At 40.8% G+C, this 21,778-nt stretch overlaps 1 protein-coding gene across 9 annotated transcripts in view; it reads right to left on the bottom strand.

Moving 5' to 3' along the window:
- Cdc14b (cell division cycle 14B) overlaps positions 1-21,778 on the bottom strand; it is a 142,314-nt gene that overhangs the window by 33,935 nt on the left and 86,601 nt on the right. For all 9 annotated transcript variants that reach the window (XM_013514078.1, XM_013514077.1, XM_013514082.1 and 6 more), the window contains 3 exons: positions 12,474-12,550; positions 6,562-6,628; positions 3,366-3,428 (listed from right to left, as the gene is read on the bottom strand). In XM_013514078.1, coding sequence (XP_013369532.1) covers positions 3,366-3,428; positions 6,562-6,628; positions 12,474-12,550 — 207 coding nt within the window. The remainder of the gene's footprint in view (positions 1-3,365; positions 3,429-6,561; positions 6,629-12,473; positions 12,551-21,778) is intronic.

The following is a 21,778-nucleotide window of genomic DNA, read 5'->3' as shown; positions in this document are numbered from 1 at the left end:
TTTTAAAAATGGGGGTAGGGTGTGGGGATGCAACTCAGGGCAAAAGCCCTGGATTTAACCTCTAGTACCACCAAAAAAAAAAAGATAAATTACCTTAGCAATTGGTGTGTGTTTATATGTGAACCTAAAAATAAGAAAGAAATAACAGTTTCTTGAATATCTATCTACAAGGAGCCAATCAGGTAATCCAAAACCTGTTCACTTAATTATTCACAACAGGAGGAACTGGTGAGCCTGTGTTCCACAGTAAGAGGTCTAGGCAGGAATGAGAACGAATGCTGCCAGATGATCTGATTTTGAAGTGAAACCAGGAATCTGGAGTTCTTAACAAGAAATCTGTGATTAGATGTTGGTAACAAGCAGCTTTCTTTCAACTCCTAGCATTACAGACTGCTGAGATGCATCCTATATTCAGAGATGTTGAAACAGAAAAAATACCAAGGTAGATGGAATCAATGCACGACACTAATCTCAAATTTCTAAACACACTGTATAGATTCAACAGATCTGGTCTGTGGCTACCTAAATAGTTCCCTGGAGTTTGTAACCATGTCTGTGGGTTATGACCTTGACACACTGCAGCACCAGACCTCTAGTTCTTGGTGGCAAGAAAAAAGCTATTGAGTGCCTTTATTGCTCCTCAGTAACATGTAAGCCGTCATTGAGCTTTTAAAGGCAGCTGGTGTTTTTAGTATTTTGCTTACAAAAAGAAAATCTGCTTTAATCCTTTTATGCATAGTGTTCTATTTTTGGAACAGCATAACAATGGAACATATTAAAAATTTTTCTCTTCAAACTCTTGTTCCTTGAATTTTTCTAGGTAGCATATAGGAATTTCATACAAAAAATTTAAAAATTGCAACCTTGGGCATAAATAGATAAAACACTTAATTTTATAGAGACAAGCACAAAAAAAGGGTTCAATGATTTAGTTATACTCAACAGTTTAGGGTGGTAGTTAAATGTACTCTAGAAATAGATTGCTGGGCCAGGGATATAGCTCAGTGGCCTAAGCGCCTGCCTAGCAAGTGCAAGGTCCTGAGTTCGATTCCCAGGACCAAAAAAAAAATAGTGAAAAGAAATAGATTGCTATTATAGAAAAGACAGGGTTTGCCCTAGCAATGCCTAGCCTATGTTTTAACACCTTTAGATCGTAGTAATAACAGACCACCATTATTCACCCAATTTATCAGTAAAACAGTTCCATTACACTTAAAAGTTTTCAATAAGAGCTACTTTGGAAATTGTGAAAAAAGTTACTGAAGACTCAGGATACCACCACATGAAGAACTGTCTGAGGAACTACCTCTCACTACTTGAAGAAACATGCTCAGAATAAGTACAGCAGGGTATAAAGCCAGGAGCTACAAGTATTCCTGCTTGGAAAAGGCCATAGGGGGGATGTAGCCTTGGACTCAAATTACTTCTTTTTAAAAAATATACTGTCAGCTTGGTGTGGCTGTGGCTGAGGAAGGAGGATCGCAAGTTCAAGTCTAGCCTGGGCAACTTGGTAAGACCGGGTCTCAAAATGAAAAATTTTAAAAGAGCTGGTATTATAGTTCACTGCCAAGGCCCTGAGTTTGATTCCCAATACCACCACCACCATAATAATAATAATAATAATAACAATAATATAAAGATAAAAATTAGTTAAAATGTAGACAATATGTAAGGTTTTGCCTCCCTGGACTCTGCTGTGCCCCACCTTTTACTTATTTTGTCTGGAGAGTTTCAGAGGATCCTCAGCTCAGGCCTCCAGCTCTGAATTAAGTCTGGCTAGAAGAACTCACACTCTTCTTGCAGAATACAGGCTGGTTCAGACATTAGCACATGGTTTGTGTCAGGGCAATGAGGGGCATTCACAGGTCTTCTGCTGGAGCTGGCTTCTCTTTCCCATGGAGTGTGCTAAAGTGGTGGATTAAAGCTGCAGAAGTTATCTCTATCACAGCCGCAAGGGCCGGCCTGAGAAAGGAACTAGCTTTCCTGGATTGGTGTCACACTTGACAGCCCATCTGCTCCTGGATTTTTAGTTTTTGACACAGTATGATTTTTCCTCTTGTATTTAAGCCATTTGTGTTTACTTTCAGTAACTTGCAACAGAAGTGTCCTGACTTAACACAAACAAAAGATCATGATAAATTTGAAGCAAGCATCTGGATAATGACCATTCATTTTATTACACCCTTTTATAAGCTTCACTTCAGTGTACAAAATTCAACAATACTAAAAAAAAAAACTTTCAGTAAACATTGTGAAAAATGCACAGGTTAATCAAAATGTAGAAATCTTCACTAAGAATTAGGACTGCGGCTGGGTGTGGGGGCAGGGAGCACTTGTAATCTCAGCGCTAAGGAGGCTGAGACAAGAGGATCGCTGCAAGTTTGAGGCCAATGAGGGTTATTCAGTGAGTTCAAGGCCAGCCTTAACTGCAGTGAGACCCTGCCTCAAAAAACAAGAACAAAAATTAGGCCCCAGGAGTGGGGCCAAAGGGAAGAAGACTTGAAGTCTTTTCTGTAAGCACATCTAAACTGCTTTAAAAACAATACCTTCACTTCAGCAAGCAAAAATAATAAGTTAAAACAGAGTGAGAAAATGGGGTGTTACAGTTTGGATCTTAACTGTTCCCTAAAGCTCCTATGCTGAAGGTCTGGTCCCCAGTGCAATGGTGTTCACAGGTGAGGCCTTCAGGAGCAGACTGGGACTCGGACCTCATCAATGGGGGAATTCGTTTATGGAATGGATTCTTCACAGGCTACTGCAAAGTGCTGGAAAGTTTAGGATGTGGTGCTTAGTTGAAGGAAGTAGCTGACTACAGCAATGCCCTTCAGAGGCGTTACTTTGTCCCAGGCTCCTTCCTCCTTTCTCTGCTTCCTTATTGCCAGGAGGGGAGCAGCGCTGCCCCACCACATGCTCCCCATGATGTCCGCCTCACCAAAGGCCTCACGGCAGCATAGTGGGCCAAGCTGACCACTGACCAAAATTTCTGAAAAAGTGAGCCGAAATAAACCTTTCCTCTCTGTAAGTTGTTTGTCAAGTACTCTGTCACAGCAACAAAACGCTAACGCGTAGGGAAATTTTGGTCAAATCACAAACTGAGTTATACCATGAGTAAGTTCTGGAGATCTAAGGTAAATACTGTGCACCTGAAATCTGCTGAGAATAGATCTAAATGTTCTCAGCAAATACATACAAAGGAAACTAAGTGAGATCACAGATGTGTTAATTAGATTGATTGTGGTAAACATTTCAAGAGATAGACGGGTATTAGACATTATTCTGTATACCTTAAATGTAGACAATACTTATTTGTCAATTATACCTCAATTAAGCTGGAAGAATTAAAAACATTATCCTTGGAAACTTACTTCGTAGTGTTCATATTCATCAAGGTTAAATGTGTTGAAATTAAAGAAGCCATACTGCATTGCCTAAAATCCAAAAGAAAGCTTGTAAGAAGAAAGATACAAATAAGGACACAATTTCCTAATACTAAATATCAGGAAGTACCCGAGAAAAGTATTATTACATTTAGATCACTTTCCATTCAACAGTTTCAAAGGAAGTAAAGCTGTATCTTTCACAAGCTTCTATTATCTGGAGATTGGTTGTAACACTGCATAATGAAATCTAATTTTAAACTATCATTTGCTGGTCATCTTATCCATGCAAAGTAAGATAAGCATGCCATCAAAGTAATCCCAATAACTATTACATCACACCATCTGTAGTACAAGACAGAGAAGTTTAGGATTCAAATATAATGCAGACTCCAATGGTCTCTAAAAATAAATATTAATGAGGGAAAAAACCATAGGCTGCTTTAGCTCAACCCAAGCCCACAAAACCTTCACTTACAAATTCTTATGAACAGTCTCTCCCTAAATTAAGAGATTAATGCGACATAATGCTAAAATTTAAATTTTTCAGGAAGGAAACCCACTATTTTTTCCACGAGAAAATAAATTTTCTGTTCTATCCTGTGACCTCACTAAGCAAAATAAGCAGTGTCTGATTTTGAGGCAACGATGAAAAGAGAGCGGGTAGCCACTGGGCAGTGTCCTTCTGCCCACTGAGCCTCACAGGACAGAAGCAAGAATTGTTGATCAGCAAGGGGCTGCAGGTGCAGAAGGGGTCACTCTTACAAACCCAGTTTTTAAATTTAAATCCCAAAATATGAACACAAAATGGGAAGGCCAGAATACCAACCAAACAGTCGTCATTTTACAAAACACGTTGAGAGTCATTTCCCCCTCTGTGGGGAACTATTTCAAGATCGCCCAGGGATACTTACAATCACAGTAAGTGATACACAGTGAGGACACTGTGTACACTAGAGTTTTTTCCTGTACACACAGACCTGTCAAAAGGTTTAATTTAAAACTGAGGCACAGAGAGATTAACAACCACCAATACTAAAATAGAATGTTTATAACAATCGACTGTACTAAAAGTTATTTAAAATGTATGAATTTATTTCTGGAATTTTCCACTTAGTATTTTGGAAAATTGACTGCAGTCAATGGCAGAAAATGAAGCCAAGGATGGAAAGACTAGTGTATTTAAGTAATAATTCCATGATCTAATCCAGGCTAAATTTCCTTTCCTTAAACTTAGTATCTTTCATGATATTTGTACCAGCAATGTTCCCAGCAGAGAGACATTCTAACACAGTTCACGGCCTTAGTGGAAGAGTCACAGTGTCCACAATGTCCTGGCTTCCATCCCCAGTGCCAGAATAACAGAATAAAAAAGTTTATAGGGAATTCAGAAATTTTCTTTCAATTTCATAAGATGATCCTACTAGAAATAGCCCTAAAACTAAGATATAATCACACTGATAAATGCAATAATATTCAAAATCTGCCACAAAAAAAAAAAAAATGTTCTAAGTAAAATGCAGAAGCTGTTAACCCTTGAATAAAACCAAATGTAGTATAGTACAGTAATACAATCCTGATCTAGCGTAACAGCTGAAAGGACTTTGGAGTGCAATCCCAGATTTTTTTTTTAAAAAAAGGTCAGTAAGCAACACTGTTATCTGTTATACAATGTTACAGGGGGCATTTTCTGAGCCTCTGAACTTTGCTCTTTAAAGACGAATGTGCCTGCTTGTGGTAGCACACCGGGGCCCGCCTGGCAGTGACTGCATGGCACCCGGAAGCTGCCATTTACCCCTGCTGTCCCTTCTCCTAGTATCCACCTGGGCCCACACCCTGCCTATGCGAGGCCTGACAGTGCTGCCCCAGAGCTGGCAGTAACCACACCAGCAGCTCGGGCCCCACAGGCCTATGCCATCTGAGCACAGGACAGCCCCGCCCTTCATCACCCGGTGCAGGAAGAGAGGGACACTCGCTGGGGTCCGAATATGACCGCCAAGTAGCCTTCTCATCTGAAGACACAATTTCCGTCAAATTTCCCAGAAAGCCACTATGTTTCATTACACCAGGAAGAAGCCTGCATTCCTTTGGCCTCTGAGAAAACAACTCACATAAAACTTGAGCTACTGTGGAAGTTCTCTCTGATCCGTGAGCTACTGCTTGGCAGTTCTGGCTTCTGGTGCTGTCCTGACATTCAAAAAATACACCTAAGGGGGCACTGAGCACCACTGAGACCAGGGCCTGCTATGGGACACACGCCCAGGTCGATATGACGGGGAATCCCCTGCCATACACGCGTGTGCACACGAGGTCGTAACACCTGGAGTTATGCACAAGCAGACAGCTTTTTTGTTTTGTTGGAGTGAAATTCAGGGCCCCACTTCATGCTAAGTACATGCTTTACTGCTGAACTATACCCCCAGCCCCGAACACAGTTTTGACAAAGCACTAGCGATCCACTTAGCTTTATATAAAAGCTAATTGGCTCTCTAAACTCTTTTTTTGTTGCTGTTTTTGGTACTGGGAGTTGAACTCAGGACCTTGCACTTGCCAGGCAGGCACTGTGCCACTGCGCTATATCCCCAGTCCTCTAAATTCTTTTGTTGAACTAGAAATTGAAAGCTTGAGCAAAGTAAATCTGTGTTTCATTACTGAAACACATAACTCTTCAGTTACAATGTTGAGATGTGTCCCGTAAATAGTATTGGTAGGAATCAGACCTGTAAAATACACAAACCGAAGAGAATCTAGAAACCAGTAATTTTTTTACTTTTTTTTAAAATCACAGTACTCTCAAAACTAATTCTGGATCATCAACTAATTACTTAACTGACTCCTACTGTCCCCTCACTCTTCATTTCATCTTGGTTTGGGGTCTCTGGCCGTGCTGGAGATGGAACCAGGCTAGGCATGTGCTCCACCAGTGAGCTATATCCCGGCCCCGGCCCCTGCTTTTAACTGACTGCCCCCAACTCAGGCACAGAACCACCCAGAAATTCAGAGTATACTGTGTCCCAGTTTGGTATCCTAGTCTAACCTTAATTAGAGAATAGCATACCCCTGAATCCCACACAGCTTGAGAGCAGTTCTAACAGACAGCTCCTCTCTGGGGAAGACAGCCTGGACTCCCCGACTCTTCCTCCGTTGTCCAACACCACCCCGAGTGCATCCTCGGGTTACTCACCTTCTTTACGGCATGGAAACAGTCAAGAAGTGTAATGTAGAAGCTGCAACTTCCATAGGCAGCATCTCTGAAATTCCAAGAGTATTGAAACACATAACTCAGTTAATTTTCTGTAGTACACTTATCTCAAAACAGAGCCGACTACAATTTAAAACTACACATCCATTTGATTGTTCAGATGATCTCTCTGGGTCAATTCTGGCTTTGAAAACTGGGTCTCTTCCTCCTATTCAACTAATCAATAGAATCTATCCCTGCTCCCTGAGAGCATGGCATTTGAATTTTTTCTTTAAAATGGAAAATACTGTATCACACTGCTTCTAAGAAAGACTGCCTTTTTATTACGTACAACTGTGTATGTGTGTCTAAATATGCATGTGTTTGTATGTATCTCCATCCAAGTATGAAAATAAAATGGAGAAGTCAAGGCAATACGTGAGATACCAGGTGCATGGTCACCAAACACTTTGCTTCTATCACACTAGGACTTTTAAGAATTTAATTGGTTAACTTCTTTCTGCTTAAGGGACAATACGGCCACAGGAATGAAGGCATGCACTACCTCTGGTAGAAGCACTGTGCTCTTGAGCAAGTGCTTTAATTGGCTAACAGACAACTCCACCCAAACATTGCATCAACATCCACAGTAATCTCACTGCAAATCTTTCTATCAGGGAAGGTTTTACACAGAGAAATAAGAGATTCCCTGTTCCTACTTCCTTCTCTTTTTCAGCTACCCTGAGCTATTGCAAGATAAAATATCTTGGATTTAGACAACATAAAAACAAATTTGATAATCATCCTCCTAGGCAGGCCGAACTCTGTCCCCACCAGAGTAGTTCTCTTTGGGGTAGGAGGTGGAACAAGGCAGAGAACAGAGCCATCCTTAACTGCCCACTTTAGTTGGGTTTTCACACACAGACGTCTTACCTGAGAAACTGAACTGCACATTAACTTTTAATTCTTGCAAAACCCTAAGGGTTGAAACTACTGATTATAGAAACAATGAGGAAAGTAGCTTTAGATATTATTGATTGAAGGGGTTAGAATTATTGACTCATGTTAGCCTCAAAAGGGCTTGGTAGCCAGGTGTGGTGGCACATGCTTCTTAGGCCAGCTCTTGAAGCAAGAGGATTGCTGTGAGTTCAAGAGGATTGCTGTGAGTTCAAGGGAAACACTTTGCTCCTAACATCACTTAAAGACTTGGAAAAACAGATGAGACTCATAAAGGGTACTGCTTGGAAACTAGAGAATCACGTCAAATAGCTGAACTACATAGTGAGTCCCTGTCTCAAAAAAAAAAAAAAACAAAAACAAAAACAACCACTCCCAATGCACTGAAAATAGAGGGCTTGGGGTGGGGATTTAGCTCAGCGGCACAGCGCCCGTCTGGCAAGCGCAAGGTGGTGAGTTCGATTCCTCATACTGGAAAAAAAAACAAAAAAAAAAAGAAAATAGAGGGCTTGCTGACATCAGACAGATGAGGGTTTGACTCAAAACATAGGCTCTTGAAGGTCCTGAGTATAACAGTGTCCCTTGTAAGAGTTAAAACAGGTCTCTCTATACAGTGCAGAAATTAAGAATTTTACCAACAGCTAACTGGCGATATTCAGAAAGAAGAACATCAGAATGGCCTGCAGAAGCAGTGCTTGGGTGTGGGTTCATGCCAACTTGACAGATACACATTCCCACGGCCGTTCCTTCCTACTCAATCACAAGTTCTAGGGGTAGAACCAGGTCATCTGCGAGGCCAGAGGCCCTCCTGGGGACTGTGAGATATGCTCAAGTTTATAGACCACTGAATGATAGAATAAACACTTTGTTTTGTAGAATAAAGAAAATTTTCATGGAATAAAGAAAATTTTTAGACAGAAAAACTAAGACAAGAAAATAATTTGAACCAAACTAAATCCAAATCGTCAACGTATTAGTAAAGTCTCAAACTGCATCCCAGGGACTTGAGCCGTATCTCCTCCCTTAACAGCTAGTTATTTCCTCTCAAGCTACTGACAGTTCCTCTCCTTGCCCTTAAAGGTGTGCTGACTCAGTCTTGGTGACAATGTGGCCCACACGTTTTGCACAACCTGCTTCACATATCAGATGATGAGCTCTTGTCTTTCCTCATCATGCTTGTTCCCTGAACACCTCCACCTGTACACACACCTACACCCCGCTCTCCCGGGCAAGCCGGCAGCCTTCTTAATACACAGAAGAGCAGCTCTGAACCTGAATTTCAGTCTTTGTGAGGGGAAACACTTTGCTCCTAACATCACTTAAAGACTTGGAAAAACAGATGAGACTCATAAAGGGGTACTGCTTGGAAACTAGAGAATCACGTCAAATAGCAGCTTTCATAAGAGCTTATATTCACCTTAGCCCTGAGCTGCACGGAAACATAACCCAAATAGTCACTGAAAGAACATCAGACAAACCCTGGTATATGCACAGAATAGCACGCTTGTTATGGCTGATACATTGTGTCAACTTGAGTAGTGTAGAGGCTTGGCTAAGTGACTCTGCCGGTCTACATCCCGGGGTGAAAAGACTGCTCTGGGATGTTGTTCACTGTGTCAATTTGAGAAGTTTAGAAGGTTAACTAAGTGAGCAGGGGGCCAGGGTCCTTACCTTGTATCCATCCTGAGCCTGTACAAGAGGAGGGCAGGGAGATTATATGAGTGCTACAGGCCCCCTGGGTGCGGGTAGCCTGCTTACAATAGAAGGGAGGGAAAGAGGCTTGTTCTCCCACCCTTTTTGCTCTTGCTGCTTTTGCTGCCTTGTGCAACCTTGAAGTGTTGCCCCTGTGCCCTGCCACCCTGCCTTGGAGCCAGCTGATTACAGACTGACACCTCCACAAACCGTGAGCTAAATAAACCTTTCCTTCCTTAATTTTGGGTGACAGGTATTTTGTCTCAGCAAGAAGAGAAGAGTAACCAAGACAATGCTATATAACCAATTCTGGGTTACATAAACAAGGATGAACTACGGATGCCTGCCACACACGGGTGAACCTCACAGACATTCCGGCTTTAAAAAGTCAGCTCAGGCTCTCCAAGACTTATGCTGAATGATTCTACATATATGAAGTTCAAAGGCAAACAAAAACTAACCGATGGCACTAAGTCACAGTTGGGGTTACCGACCACAAAGGAAGGGGTCTTCTGGAGTGATGGGGTGCTCTGTTATCCTGGCGTGTGGGAGCTGCTGATACACAGCAAAAACCTGACTGTACTGTACTCTTATATCAACCTAACGGAATGTATAAATACTCAATAAATGTCAGCTAGGGCTATAAACTATACCAAGTGTTTCAATATCTAGGGTGTAGTCTACCTCTTTAGAGAGGTATTTTCATTTCCATTTGTAGCTGAACAGATCAGACCAAGGTTCAAATTTGTGAAGGACCACAGAGAGAACAGTATCAGAGATAAGGGTCAAATCTCCATCTGTCTCATGTGAGCAAGCTAGTTATTAGCAATCATGCAAACCATCTCCCAAGAAAATACACAGTTAAACCAAAACCAAAAACAGAAAACCCTAAGAAGCAAAGAGTATTACACCATAGGACAGAAGTATATGACCTTTATAACAATGATCCTAAAGTATTCAGAAAATGTTAAACTATATTTTACACTACATTTTCACTTAGAAAAATGTTCAATATAATTCAATAGGAAATCATATATGAACACACAAACTCATTGGCTAAAGAATTAAAATGAGTCAAGTTAAATTTAATTAAATACTGTTATTGAACATAAAAGGATGAGTGAGATTCTTCCATGAATACTTGTTGGCAACATTTTGTATATTTATTGTTTGCACTTCAAGTGGCAAGGATAAAAAAGAGAATTTCTTTCAAAATATTATCAGACTTTTATCAATTCTGATTGACCTACTTTTTAAGTAAGTTCTATGAAATAGTCAAATGTGCCAAGGCACCAAATATTAATATTTTGACTATCATAAGCTGATACTTCTATAAAATGCAACAGATATAAAATGCTATGTAAATATTGTAATTATCTCATACCCACAATACAGTAATCTTTCACAAATAAAAGTGAAATGCTAGAAAAAAATGGACAAGAGAAAAGTAACGCATAAGCTATGAGCTCAAATTCTTTCATTATCTGATTCTTCAGAGCAAAAATTACTATATTACTATAAATATCTCTAAAAGCTAATTCTCAATCTCTGCATCTCATTACAGGCTGGGGACAAAAAGCTCCCCGACTACACACTCTGACAAACAGTGCTTTAGACACAATTAGTATCTGACATTAGTGCCTGAAAAGATTCAACTTCACAAAGCTGAACAACTTTGAATTAAGCCCTGTTTTTTAGAGAGCTTTGGCCTGGTGCTTCTGGAAGCAGAAGTAATGAGCTTCTTAATGCCAGATTTCACTAATTTTTAAACACAGGACCATTTATTGCTTCCAGCACCTGTATTTAAATGAGCACAAATATTTTCCACATCAACAGTGGTTCATGGACCCTCAGACTATGTGAAATGTGTGAGCATGCTCTGCCTCCAGGACCTTGCGTAGGGCAGACACACTGTGGGAATGGCATTAGGAAGGTTTATGGTGATACAGAAAAAACAACATTATCACTGTGTGTCAAGAGATGACCGATGTGACTGTGACCCAGACACCGCAAGAATTTCTCCTAATGGAGAGACGCACAGGTGCTATTGTTTCAGGTGGAAATCGTGACTGACACACGTAAGTTGGTCTCAACCTGTCATCTCCCCATCTTCCCACCCAGCTAAGGTAACAGTTTCTAAGCTCACCAGAAAGAGCCAGAAAGAAAGAGATCGTGCTGATACTGGGCTCAAATCATTCTTCTAATTTGCTCTATCACTAATAGGCAGACTTAAATACAGTATGTCAGTGACTTCGGCAGGAGGTCCCAGCAGGTCTCTTTTTTGTGGCAGGAATTCACATTTATTTGAGAAGGAAATTCTGCTGATTAGGGAAACCATCCCGAAGGGTGGAGATTCATAACATTATGTTTTTAAAGGGAGAGCAGGATCTTTAAAATCTGACACTCAAGGTATATGCAACAATCCTAAAACGACTCATCTGCGAGTGGAAACAGTGAGGTTATAACAGCATGAAATAATCAACGAACTGTGCAATGAGTGCAATTATTTCATGCATTTATTGCCCATTAAGCACCACTGGAGTATTCTGATTCTATGACTAAGTATTTCAATGAACAAGTTGAGAAATTGTTAGAATTTGATTTAAAGGAAAAAAACCACACAATATTTTTTTTTCACCAAAATACCTTCAAGATAACCACATAGTAAGTTTGGGATGAGGAAGTCCTACGTTTACAGAAAGACAGTACTATCCACCAACTTCACGACTCAACTGCTTGGATGGGTTTGTCGGGAATGGTTCCGTACTACCAGCTCTCCCACTACCTCTGCCGGTTGTGATCCTAGAAAACAATTCCTGTTACTGGGAAAACTTACTGCTTAACTCTTCGGAAGCCAAATTCCTCAGTTGCAGTTCTGCATATGTAGCTCCAGGATCCTCTCACCTGTCTACAAAGCTCACTTTTCATCAATGATAGTGGGTCTCAACCAGGGGAGACGTGGCTCACCCGCTCCACTCTGACCACTTTCAGCACATCTGACAATGTCCAGAGATATTCTGCATTTTGAGCACTGGAGTAGGGGTGGGGATGTCACTGGCTTCTAGTAAGCAGCGGGCAGAGAGGCTGCTGAACATCCTCTAACACACAAGGCAGCGTCCATGACAAAATAGCAACAGTCACTGTCGAGGACCCTGGGTCTAGAGTGCTACTTATACCCAACTTAACATGTTTATCTTCCAGAAACAACTACAAAGAGAGTTCTGGCAAGAATCTGATTAATCTATGACATCATTCTTAATATTTACCTGAAAGGAATATAGGATGTATCTCCAAAGATTAATACTCCATATGCTTCTTCTGGAGTTCTCCCCAAATATATAACCTATATTTAAAAAGAGAAGAAAAAGGCAACTTACTTCTAAATGAAGACAGAATGCTGTCAGTGTAAAACAAGCTTCCTACAATCAGTGGAGCTGGCTTCTCTGCTTTATCTAGGATCCTCAGCCACCAGCACCCACCCAAGTTAAGATAATTCTTCCTACACAAGTCTCTAGAATTTTAAATAACTGTGGGTTAGACTTGGAACACAAGTTCAATTCGAAGAATGTATGAACAATGTAATGTGTTTTTTTTTCCTGTGAAGGAAACCTAAATTCCTAGTGATGAACTTCTAAACACTGTAATTTTAAAATCTAGTTATAAAATGAGTATACCTAAATATAAGGCATGATGAGATAAATGGAAAGAAATTTACACAGAGACTAAATCTATTTATATAACCATCAAAGAAATTTTCGTTTACATCTACTCATCTTCTTGACTCAACAGTCCTTCACAAGTGAAACTATTCCAAGTCTGTCACTTAGGAAGAACCATATTAAGTCACTTCCAGGTTAACATAAATTTTCAGATTTATAAACTCTAAACCAACATACTTTCCTAACTTATCACTGTGCTCCTAGCAAGTTATAATCTGGACCTTTCCCAAATTCTTTTGGTATATTTCCATGAGAAGCCACATACATAGAATGCCCACTCAAATTCCACAGAGCTGTCTGGAACCAGGAAACAACAAACAACGACAGAGAGAGCTAACAGCCCCGAGCCCGCTTCCAAGACAGCCCCAAAGAATTCTATCTCCTGGTATTTCCAGCCTCACCGAGCTCCTCCCACAGTAAAAGCCTCAGTGTGAAAAAAGAGCACTGCAGTAAAGACAGAGCCTGGCCTCTGAGGCTGGGTCACAAAGACGCATCCTCCTCCACCAGGGACTCCCCTACCCTCCCTGTGGTGGGAGGGTGCTCACTCATGGAGCCCACACAGTGGGTACTGAGGAGTCTTCCTGCCAGCACTCAGCACGGACCTGCCAGCGTGCATGAGCCACCTTAGGGGACCCTGCAGACAGAGAAGCGTGGCCCAGGAGAAATTAAGATCCAGACTCTGATCCACCCAAATGAAGCCACTCCCAGACATCTAAGCCAGGCAAACAGAGAATGCCGCTACTGCAAGTTGCTAAGTTTTGGGGCGATGTGCCAGGCATCAACAGACACTACAGTACGCAGCACACGCAGCGCGAGCAGAGATGCAGCCTGGCATGCACCAGTGAGCCCTTCTCGTCATTCCAGAAGAGTAAGAAATCGCTCCGAGGGAGCAAACAGCAATCTCCTGGAAAGAAGGCAATACTGTGGCAGAATATACTTGAGAAGTCAGTAGTATTTTTCAAAGTCATGGTACAAAGCTTTTTTTTTTTTGCTGAGTAAAACCATAGCCAGCCACGTGTGGTGGAACATGCCTGCAGTCCCAGCTACTCAGAAAGAGGCAGGAGAATCACTTGAACCCAGGAGTTCAGAGCTTTCTAGGCAATATAGCAAGACCCCATTTCTCTTTGTAAAAAAAAAAAAAAAAAAAAAACTGGGGTGGGGGAACAGTGCGACAGGGTCTGACTACATATTTCAGGCTGGCTTTGAACTCACTATATAGTCCAGGCTGGCTTCAAACTTGCAGCAGTCCTCCTGCCTCAGCCTCAAAAGTGCTGGGATTCCAGTGTGCACCACCACATCCGGCCACCATCCCCTTTTTTAAAACCACTGTCTCCCTGCCCCTGATTATTTCTGGCCCTGGGATAAAAACCTATGTTTCAACACAAGGTGCTCAATTAGTGGTAGACAGGTGCTGTGAAGGGGCCGAAGCAAAGGGATTACAACTCAGTTGTTTATCCTTTGATTCAGGTTTCAAATAACTCAAATCCAGTTAGACATGTTTCTCTGAGGGGGAGTACTGGGAATCAAACACAGGACCTCACACTTGCCAGGCAGGCCCTGCGCCACTGAGCTAAATCCCCGGCCCCTAGACATGTTTCACATTTCTATTCTTACACACCACGATTTGAAGCTTCAGCTGCATACATACATACAGTCTGGTAGATTAAAAACGAAACATTACACCAGCCATCCTGCCCCAGAGTTAAGAACAACAAAGGGCATTTAAATCCCAACAACAAACATAGCCTCAGAGAAACCAGTCAACTATTTTCAAATATTCTTTGTGGAAAACTGTCACAATGTTTGCAGCATTTAAAAATTCTTGTAACTATTTTCACATGTCAGCCAGATGACATAGTCTTTCCTATGCCAAGAATTTGACAGATCTTTAAAAAACAACAATAAAATCACTCTCCAGATTAATACAGAATGTTAAAAATCAATGCAAGTACAGAACCAAGCACTACAAAGAAAAAGGTCAACAGGGCAAAGAATATACAGCATGAACAATTTTACTTAAATAAGTAAAATTACTTTCATAGTTCTACACAAATACTGGGAAGGAAAAAAAAAAAAACCAAATCACTTTTTTAAAATAATCAAACAGCCTTACATTTTACTAGTTTTAGCTTTTCAAACTATTTTTATTTACATACACATATAGTAAGTTGGCATGATAATCCTCAATTTAGACAAAAGGAAACTGGAAATCTAGAATAGCAAACATATCCACCAAGGCCAGATTGCTAATTTTTCAAAATAATAATAATAGTATTAATAATAACAATAGTAATAATAATAATAATGACTGAACTATCCTAGTAGTGGGGGCATTTTCAAAGACAAATCACAAGTCTTGATTTTTTAAAAGTGACAGCACTCCTAACTGTGAGACATGTGGATGGGGGCCTGTGACCACTTACAGACACCCTATGAGTCACATAACCGGCTGACTGCTGCTTTCCAAACCGCGGCATGAACCGCTTATCCAAGATCCACCGCCGGTTACTGATGGAAGAGGCCTCCTGCCCAGGCCACATTTATAGACAAGAAACCGTACTATCTGAAAACAAGGACCGACCCAGGAAGGGAGCCAAAATTCCAGCAAGCTTAACTGATCTGTAGTCAAGAGTAAGTAGGCAGAGGGCGACCTCTCTTCGCTCCTTCCCTGCAAGCATCAGGGGCAGCTGAAGAAAGGTCAGTTCAGCCCACCAAGACAAGAGAGGGCGGTCATGCTGACCAGCCCTGCTGAGAGAACAGCTGGCCGCTATTTACAGAGGCCTGGCTGCTTTCACAAACAGCCCGGGAAGGGTGCTTTGCAGCCTCTGGCCCACCAAGCTCTGGTCCATCCTCTGGTGTCTGGTGAATTGGAATCTGACCCCAACCTCCACACCCCTACCCCACACACCTTAACACTCTCCCACCCCACGCGTGGTCCCTTCCCCCTAGAGCCAGCCTAAAACCCAGCACTGACTACTCTGATGATTATACCATTTGAAAACTAGACCATAGGTTCAGAAGGTGGCCATTCAATAACAAATGAAATCCCTGAGCTCCTAGCATAACCGCTAAGGCCCTCTCCAACGCAAGGCAATTTAGGATTCTCCTCACAGACTGCTGAGTTAATACATTCTTAGAACTTAATTAGTATCACGATTGTTCACGTAAGTGTTTACAAGGTAAAACCATGGGCTAAAGGCTATTAAAAAGTTGCTTAAAATTTTTTTAAAAAGTAGTAAATTTTGACCTGGGAACCTACACATTATCACCATTAGCTCCATCAGAATAATCTATTGAATATTACAAGAAGCCAGATTTGCAAGCAGTTTGCATGTGTCATGCATTGCACATTCAGAATGCTTTGCATTTATTTTACACAAAAAAATGTTAGAAACTATGGTTAAATGCCCAGACACATCCTGCAAAGTACATTTAACCTCTGAAGAGCTGAATACTGTGTCCCCAGGAAAACATAAAATACTGTGGCAGTTAAATGTAACCACTGTTGATAACCAGTAAGACCATATGGTAACTTTGCTATCTACCTATCTATCTATTCATCTGTCCATCCATCCATCCATCCATCATTATTTTCTTTTAAGGGGAAAGGTTTACTTAGCTCACAGTTTGTGGAGGTTTCAATCCATATTGGCTGGCTCCAAAGCAGAGTAGCATATGGCAGAGGGGCAACAGTTCATGGCAGTGGAAGACAGCAAAAGCAATTAAGAGAGTGAGAGAGATTTTTTTTAAAATATAAAAGTATTAGAAAGTATTAAGAAGGAGCTGGGCATGGTGGCTCACACCCGTAATCCCAGCAATTGAGAGGCTGAGGCAAGAGGATCCCTGTGAGTTTAAGGCCAGCCTGGGCTACATAGCGAGTTGAAGTCAGCCTGAACTACAGAATGAGACCAGCCTCAAAAAAACAAAATAAACCAAACCAAAACCAAAAAAATAGTAGGAGGAGCCAGGAAAAAAGGAATAACATTTAATATTTAATTTGTATTTGAATATTTAATTTGTACCAGATCCTAAAATTCCAGGCCAGCTCAGTCTAAACCACTGAACTCCACCCATTACATAATAGCCTCTTTCAAATAATTTCTTACTCTTTCCTCCTCCTTTTTTTGTGGGGAGGATATGCTGACGATTAAACCCAGGGCTTTGTACACGGTAAGCAAGGTGTACACTAACAAACCACCTCCATTACAGAGTGTACATATAAAAACTTTTCAAAGACAAAATGACAACTATTTCTAAAACGAGTTACTACATTTTAATTGTACTTTTAAGTACAATTTGTTTAAAAAACCTTGATTTTGGGGCTAGGGATATAGCTCAATGGCACAAGTGCCTGCCTGGCAAGCACAAGATCCTGAGTTCAATTCCTGGTACTGCCCCCCCAAAAGCAAACAAACAAAATCTTGACTTTAACGGCCAGGTGTGATGGTGCACGCCTGCTGTAATCCCAGCACTTGCGAGGCTGAGGCAGGAGGATCGTTAGGAGTTTGAGACCAGCCTGGGCTATAAAGTGAGCTCAAGGCCAGCCTGAACTGCATAAAGACCCTGTTTCAAAAAGACCAAAAAGGAAAAAAAAAAAAAAAATTAAATTTTAAATCAATTCAGTTCTTTATTCTAATGATTGTCATAACAACAACAGCAACAACAACAGCAGCTCTTTATATCATAATGTCAATGCAAATGCAGCATATGTGCACTGCCAGCTTAGATGACCAAATGACTATGCAGTGATCTCTTAGAATCCTCAGGGACAGGTCCCAGAACCATCCCCCATACTAAAATCCCTCATAGGAAAGGGCGTGGTATTCCCCCCATCCCCCGTATAGCCTACACACCCTCCAGTATACATTCAATCATCTCTAGATTACTTACAATACCTAACGCAATCCAAATGCTATGTAAATAGTTACACTTCACTATTTAGAGAACAATGAAAAGAAAGTCTACACATGTCCAGAACAGATGCAATTGAAACAAATATTTCCCATCTGTAGTTGGTTAAATGCATATATGTGGAACCCTCCGATATAAAAAGACCACTACTGTGCTCATTTTTTAATCCTACTCATAAACAATGTCCATTAGTGAGCAGATTCTCAACATCCCTAACCTAATGAGATGTTACTAAAAACTAAAGGAAAACTGTTGCCCATTTTTTAATGTTGAGTAAACGTACACAAAACCCTTGTTTAGATGATTTTACGACAGGTTATGAAATCCTTCTTCTTAGCTACTATAACAACACTACTTTGAAAACGGACCATTAAAGGGAAATGACCCATCTGCTCTCTATTCAGTAGGTAGTTTTGCTTCCGTGCTACCAAATATCCCCAACCCTACCAAGGAAAGCTCATCTTCCATGAAAGAAAGCCAGATAATAAAGGATACAAGAGGGTCGGGGATATAGCTCAGCAACACAGCACCTGCCTGGCAAGCGCAAGGTCCTGAGTTCGATTTCCAGTACCAAAAAAAAGGATATAAAAAAAAATTGGAAAAACATTGTACCAAAATCCTAATAAAACTAGTTAGGCATCATTTGAGGGGGATACAGACTGAGAAATGCATCTTTAGATGACTTCACCCTTTATGCAATGGTCGCACGGTGAACTAACACAAGCTAAGATGGCTATGATATCACTAGGCAATATAATCTTACGGGACCACCACAGTTTCTGTGCCCCATTAGTGCCTCGGCATCAGTGTGCAGGGAGTGACTGGAATACTGCTGTTTAAACATAGGTGAATGGCTGACAGGTATTGAGTACTTTCAGTCAGAAGGAGAAAACCACATACTGAAACCACCATGAAGGTTAGCACCTAATCCAGTGGTCATTTGTGTTTCTTTGTATGATGTCACATTTACTACTAATGGCACAAGCCTTTAGATATGACTTTCATGGGTTCAAATCATTTCTGCGGCGTTTAAATACACTCCAAAGAAGAAAAGCCAGAGAAACTTAAAAGGTGGATCATGTTAGCAGACAACGGGGGTGGCCTCTTCAGAAAATTGGTGTAGTCAAAACAGGAGTGTTCACAGTAAGAGAGATCAGAGGCACAGCCACCTCAGCCTGTGGTCTTGCATTAGACAGCGCGGGTATTTTGGACCCACTGGGAAAACAGTATCATCTCAGAATAAAAACTGTCTTAGCCACTGGTGTAGGCAAAGACTTTATGAATAAGATCCTGACCACACAGGGACTATCACAAAGAATCAACAACTGTGATCTCATCTTATTAAAAAGCTTTTGCACAGCAAAAGAAACCACCAACAGAGTGAAGAGACAACCCACAATGGGGGAACAAATGTTTGCCAGCTTTCCTCAGACAAAGGATTACTATCAAGAACATATAAAGAACTTAAAAAAAAAAAAAATCAGACCTCCCAAATTCAAATATCTAATCCAAAAATGGGCATCTGAGATGAATATACACTTCTCAGATGAAGAAATACAAACAGCAAATAAATATATGAAAAAATGTTCAACATCACTGTTCATTCAAAAGATGCAAATTAAAACAACACTGAGATTCCATCTCACCACAGAAAGAATGGTTGTTATCAAGAAATCAACCAATAACAAATTCTGGAGGGGCTGTGGGGAAAAAATAATCCTTCTCCACTGTCGGTGAGAGCGTAGACCGGTGCAACCACTGTGGAGATTAGTGTGCAGATTCCTCAAAAAACTAGGATTGGGGGTCCTATTTGACCCAGCCATTCCCCTTCTGAGTATCTTCCCAGAAGAATTAAAAACATCGTACCACAGTGATATATGTGCACCCATGTTTATAGCAGCATAATTTGTAATAGCTAAATCTTTTTTTTTTGGTCTTTTTGAGACAGAGTCTCACTATGCAGTTCAGGCTAGCCTTGTGCTCACTTTGTAGCCCAGGCTGGTCTCAAACTCACAAGGATCCTCCTGCCTCAGCCTCCCTAGTGCTGGGATTACAAGTGTGTGCCACCATGCCTGGCTGTAATAGCTAAATCTTGGAAACAACCCAAATGCTCATCAACAGAGGAATGGATTAAAAAAAAAATGTGGTCTTTTTATACAATAGAGTACTACTCAGCCATAAAGAAAGATAAACTGGAGACTTTTATAGGTACATGGATGCAACTCAAGACCATACTCTTATGTGAAATAAATCAGACTCACATGATTAAACACTGTATTGTCTTACTAGTGTGAGAAACTGAAAGTACAAGATCCAAAATGCAAAAAGCTGGCCCTGGTGGTATACGCCTGTATTCCCAGCAGTCAGGAGGCTGAGGCAGGAGGATCGTTGCAAATTTGAGGCCAGCCTGGGCTACGAAGTAAGCTCAAGGCCAGCCTGAACTGCATAGAGAGACCCTGTCTCAAAAAGAAAAAAAAAAAAAAAAAAGAAAAAAAAATACAATAGATATTATAACATGGGAAGAAACTGTTCAAAAGGAAAAAGAAACTGGGTAGGGGAAGAGACAAAAGAAGGGAAAAGAAAAATATATGTATACATACAGGATAATTAAGACCATTATACTCCTAATTTTTCTTCATTCAGTGAAAAGAAAGGTTTGTGTTAATATTGTTTGGACAATTAAATGCATGTATCTTATACTCTTGAGTAACTAATTTAAAGATAATACACAATGTATTAACCATTGTTACCCTCCTATTATCTTGTTTTAAAATTCTGTTTTCCTTTTTTTCCTCTTTAAAATAAATTTTTCCAAAAAATTGTCTTAGCTACTTTTCTCATTGCTCCGACAAAATACCCAACACCCAAAGTTAAAGGAGGAAAGGTTTATCTCAGCTCTCAGTTGGTAGAGGTTTCAGGTAAAACGGCAGCAAGGCAGAAAGCAGCAATTAATATGGCAGAGGAAGCAACAGCAGCCGCCTGCCTCTCCCTTTTACTGCTCACCTTTTGGGTGGTGCCACCCACACTCGGGGCGGGCCTTCCTTAATCCCAGCATCACACCCTTTATCACACACCCTAGAGCCAGCTAGCTCTAAAAAGCCTCACCTATGACTGACTGCATCTTGCTTTGAGGGGACATCTAGATACAAGCCATGACAAAGATAAAATATATACTACAATGAAAGAACAGGTCGCTAACATTTTTTAAAAGCAGGTGATAAAGCGATTGGTAAACATCAAACATATACTGTATGTATGTGTATGCAGACAACACATGTACACACACGTGTGTGCCCCTCTTCTATAAATATAAGCTTTTAAAATTTTTTTTTCAGGGTGCAAATATAGGTTTTGTGCATGACATTTTTTACAAGATGACAAAACAATCTCAAATTTTTATTTTCAAAATGCTCCTTTAATCAGGAATTTGTTTTGAAAAGCATTTACATAGGGCCAGAAATATAGCTCAGCAGCACAGGCACCTGCCTGGCAAGTGCAACGTCCTCAGTTGGACTGCCAATACCAAAAAAGAAAAAAAAACCAAAACCAGAAAGTATTTCCATTTAAAATTTCGAAGTAAAACCTTTACTTTGAAATGACGCGGTTAAGTACTGCAACCCCCAAATCTGGCTGACAGTCACTGACCTACCACATGATAGCGCAGCATCATTTTGTAAAGGGCACACATCTTTTTGTAAAAGAAAAACTCACTTATCTTTAAAGCTCCTCACTCTTTTCCCAGTGGTGTAAAAGACTTTTAGCTCAACTCTGCCTTGTTATCAAAGATTCCAGGATTCAGACAGCTACCATGGTAAAGTCATTTACCCGACTCTTCAGGGACAAGAGTTTGAACGGCCAAGTCTGTCTTGTCAGTTCTGTTGAGCCGTGGGACAGGCCCGACCATCTGACAAGCGAACTAACAGGAAGTGGGCACATCAGTC

Source organism: Chinchilla lanigera, unplaced genomic scaffold (genome assembly GCF_000276665.1).
Source record: "Chinchilla lanigera isolate Chin_1 unplaced genomic scaffold, ChiLan1.0 scaffold00021, whole genome shotgun sequence".
In the NCBI taxonomy this organism is placed as follows: domain Eukaryota; kingdom Metazoa; phylum Chordata; class Mammalia; order Rodentia; family Chinchillidae; genus Chinchilla; species Chinchilla lanigera.
The sequence above is the reverse complement of the archived record's forward strand: the minus strand, read 5'-3'. Positions and strand labels throughout refer to the sequence as shown.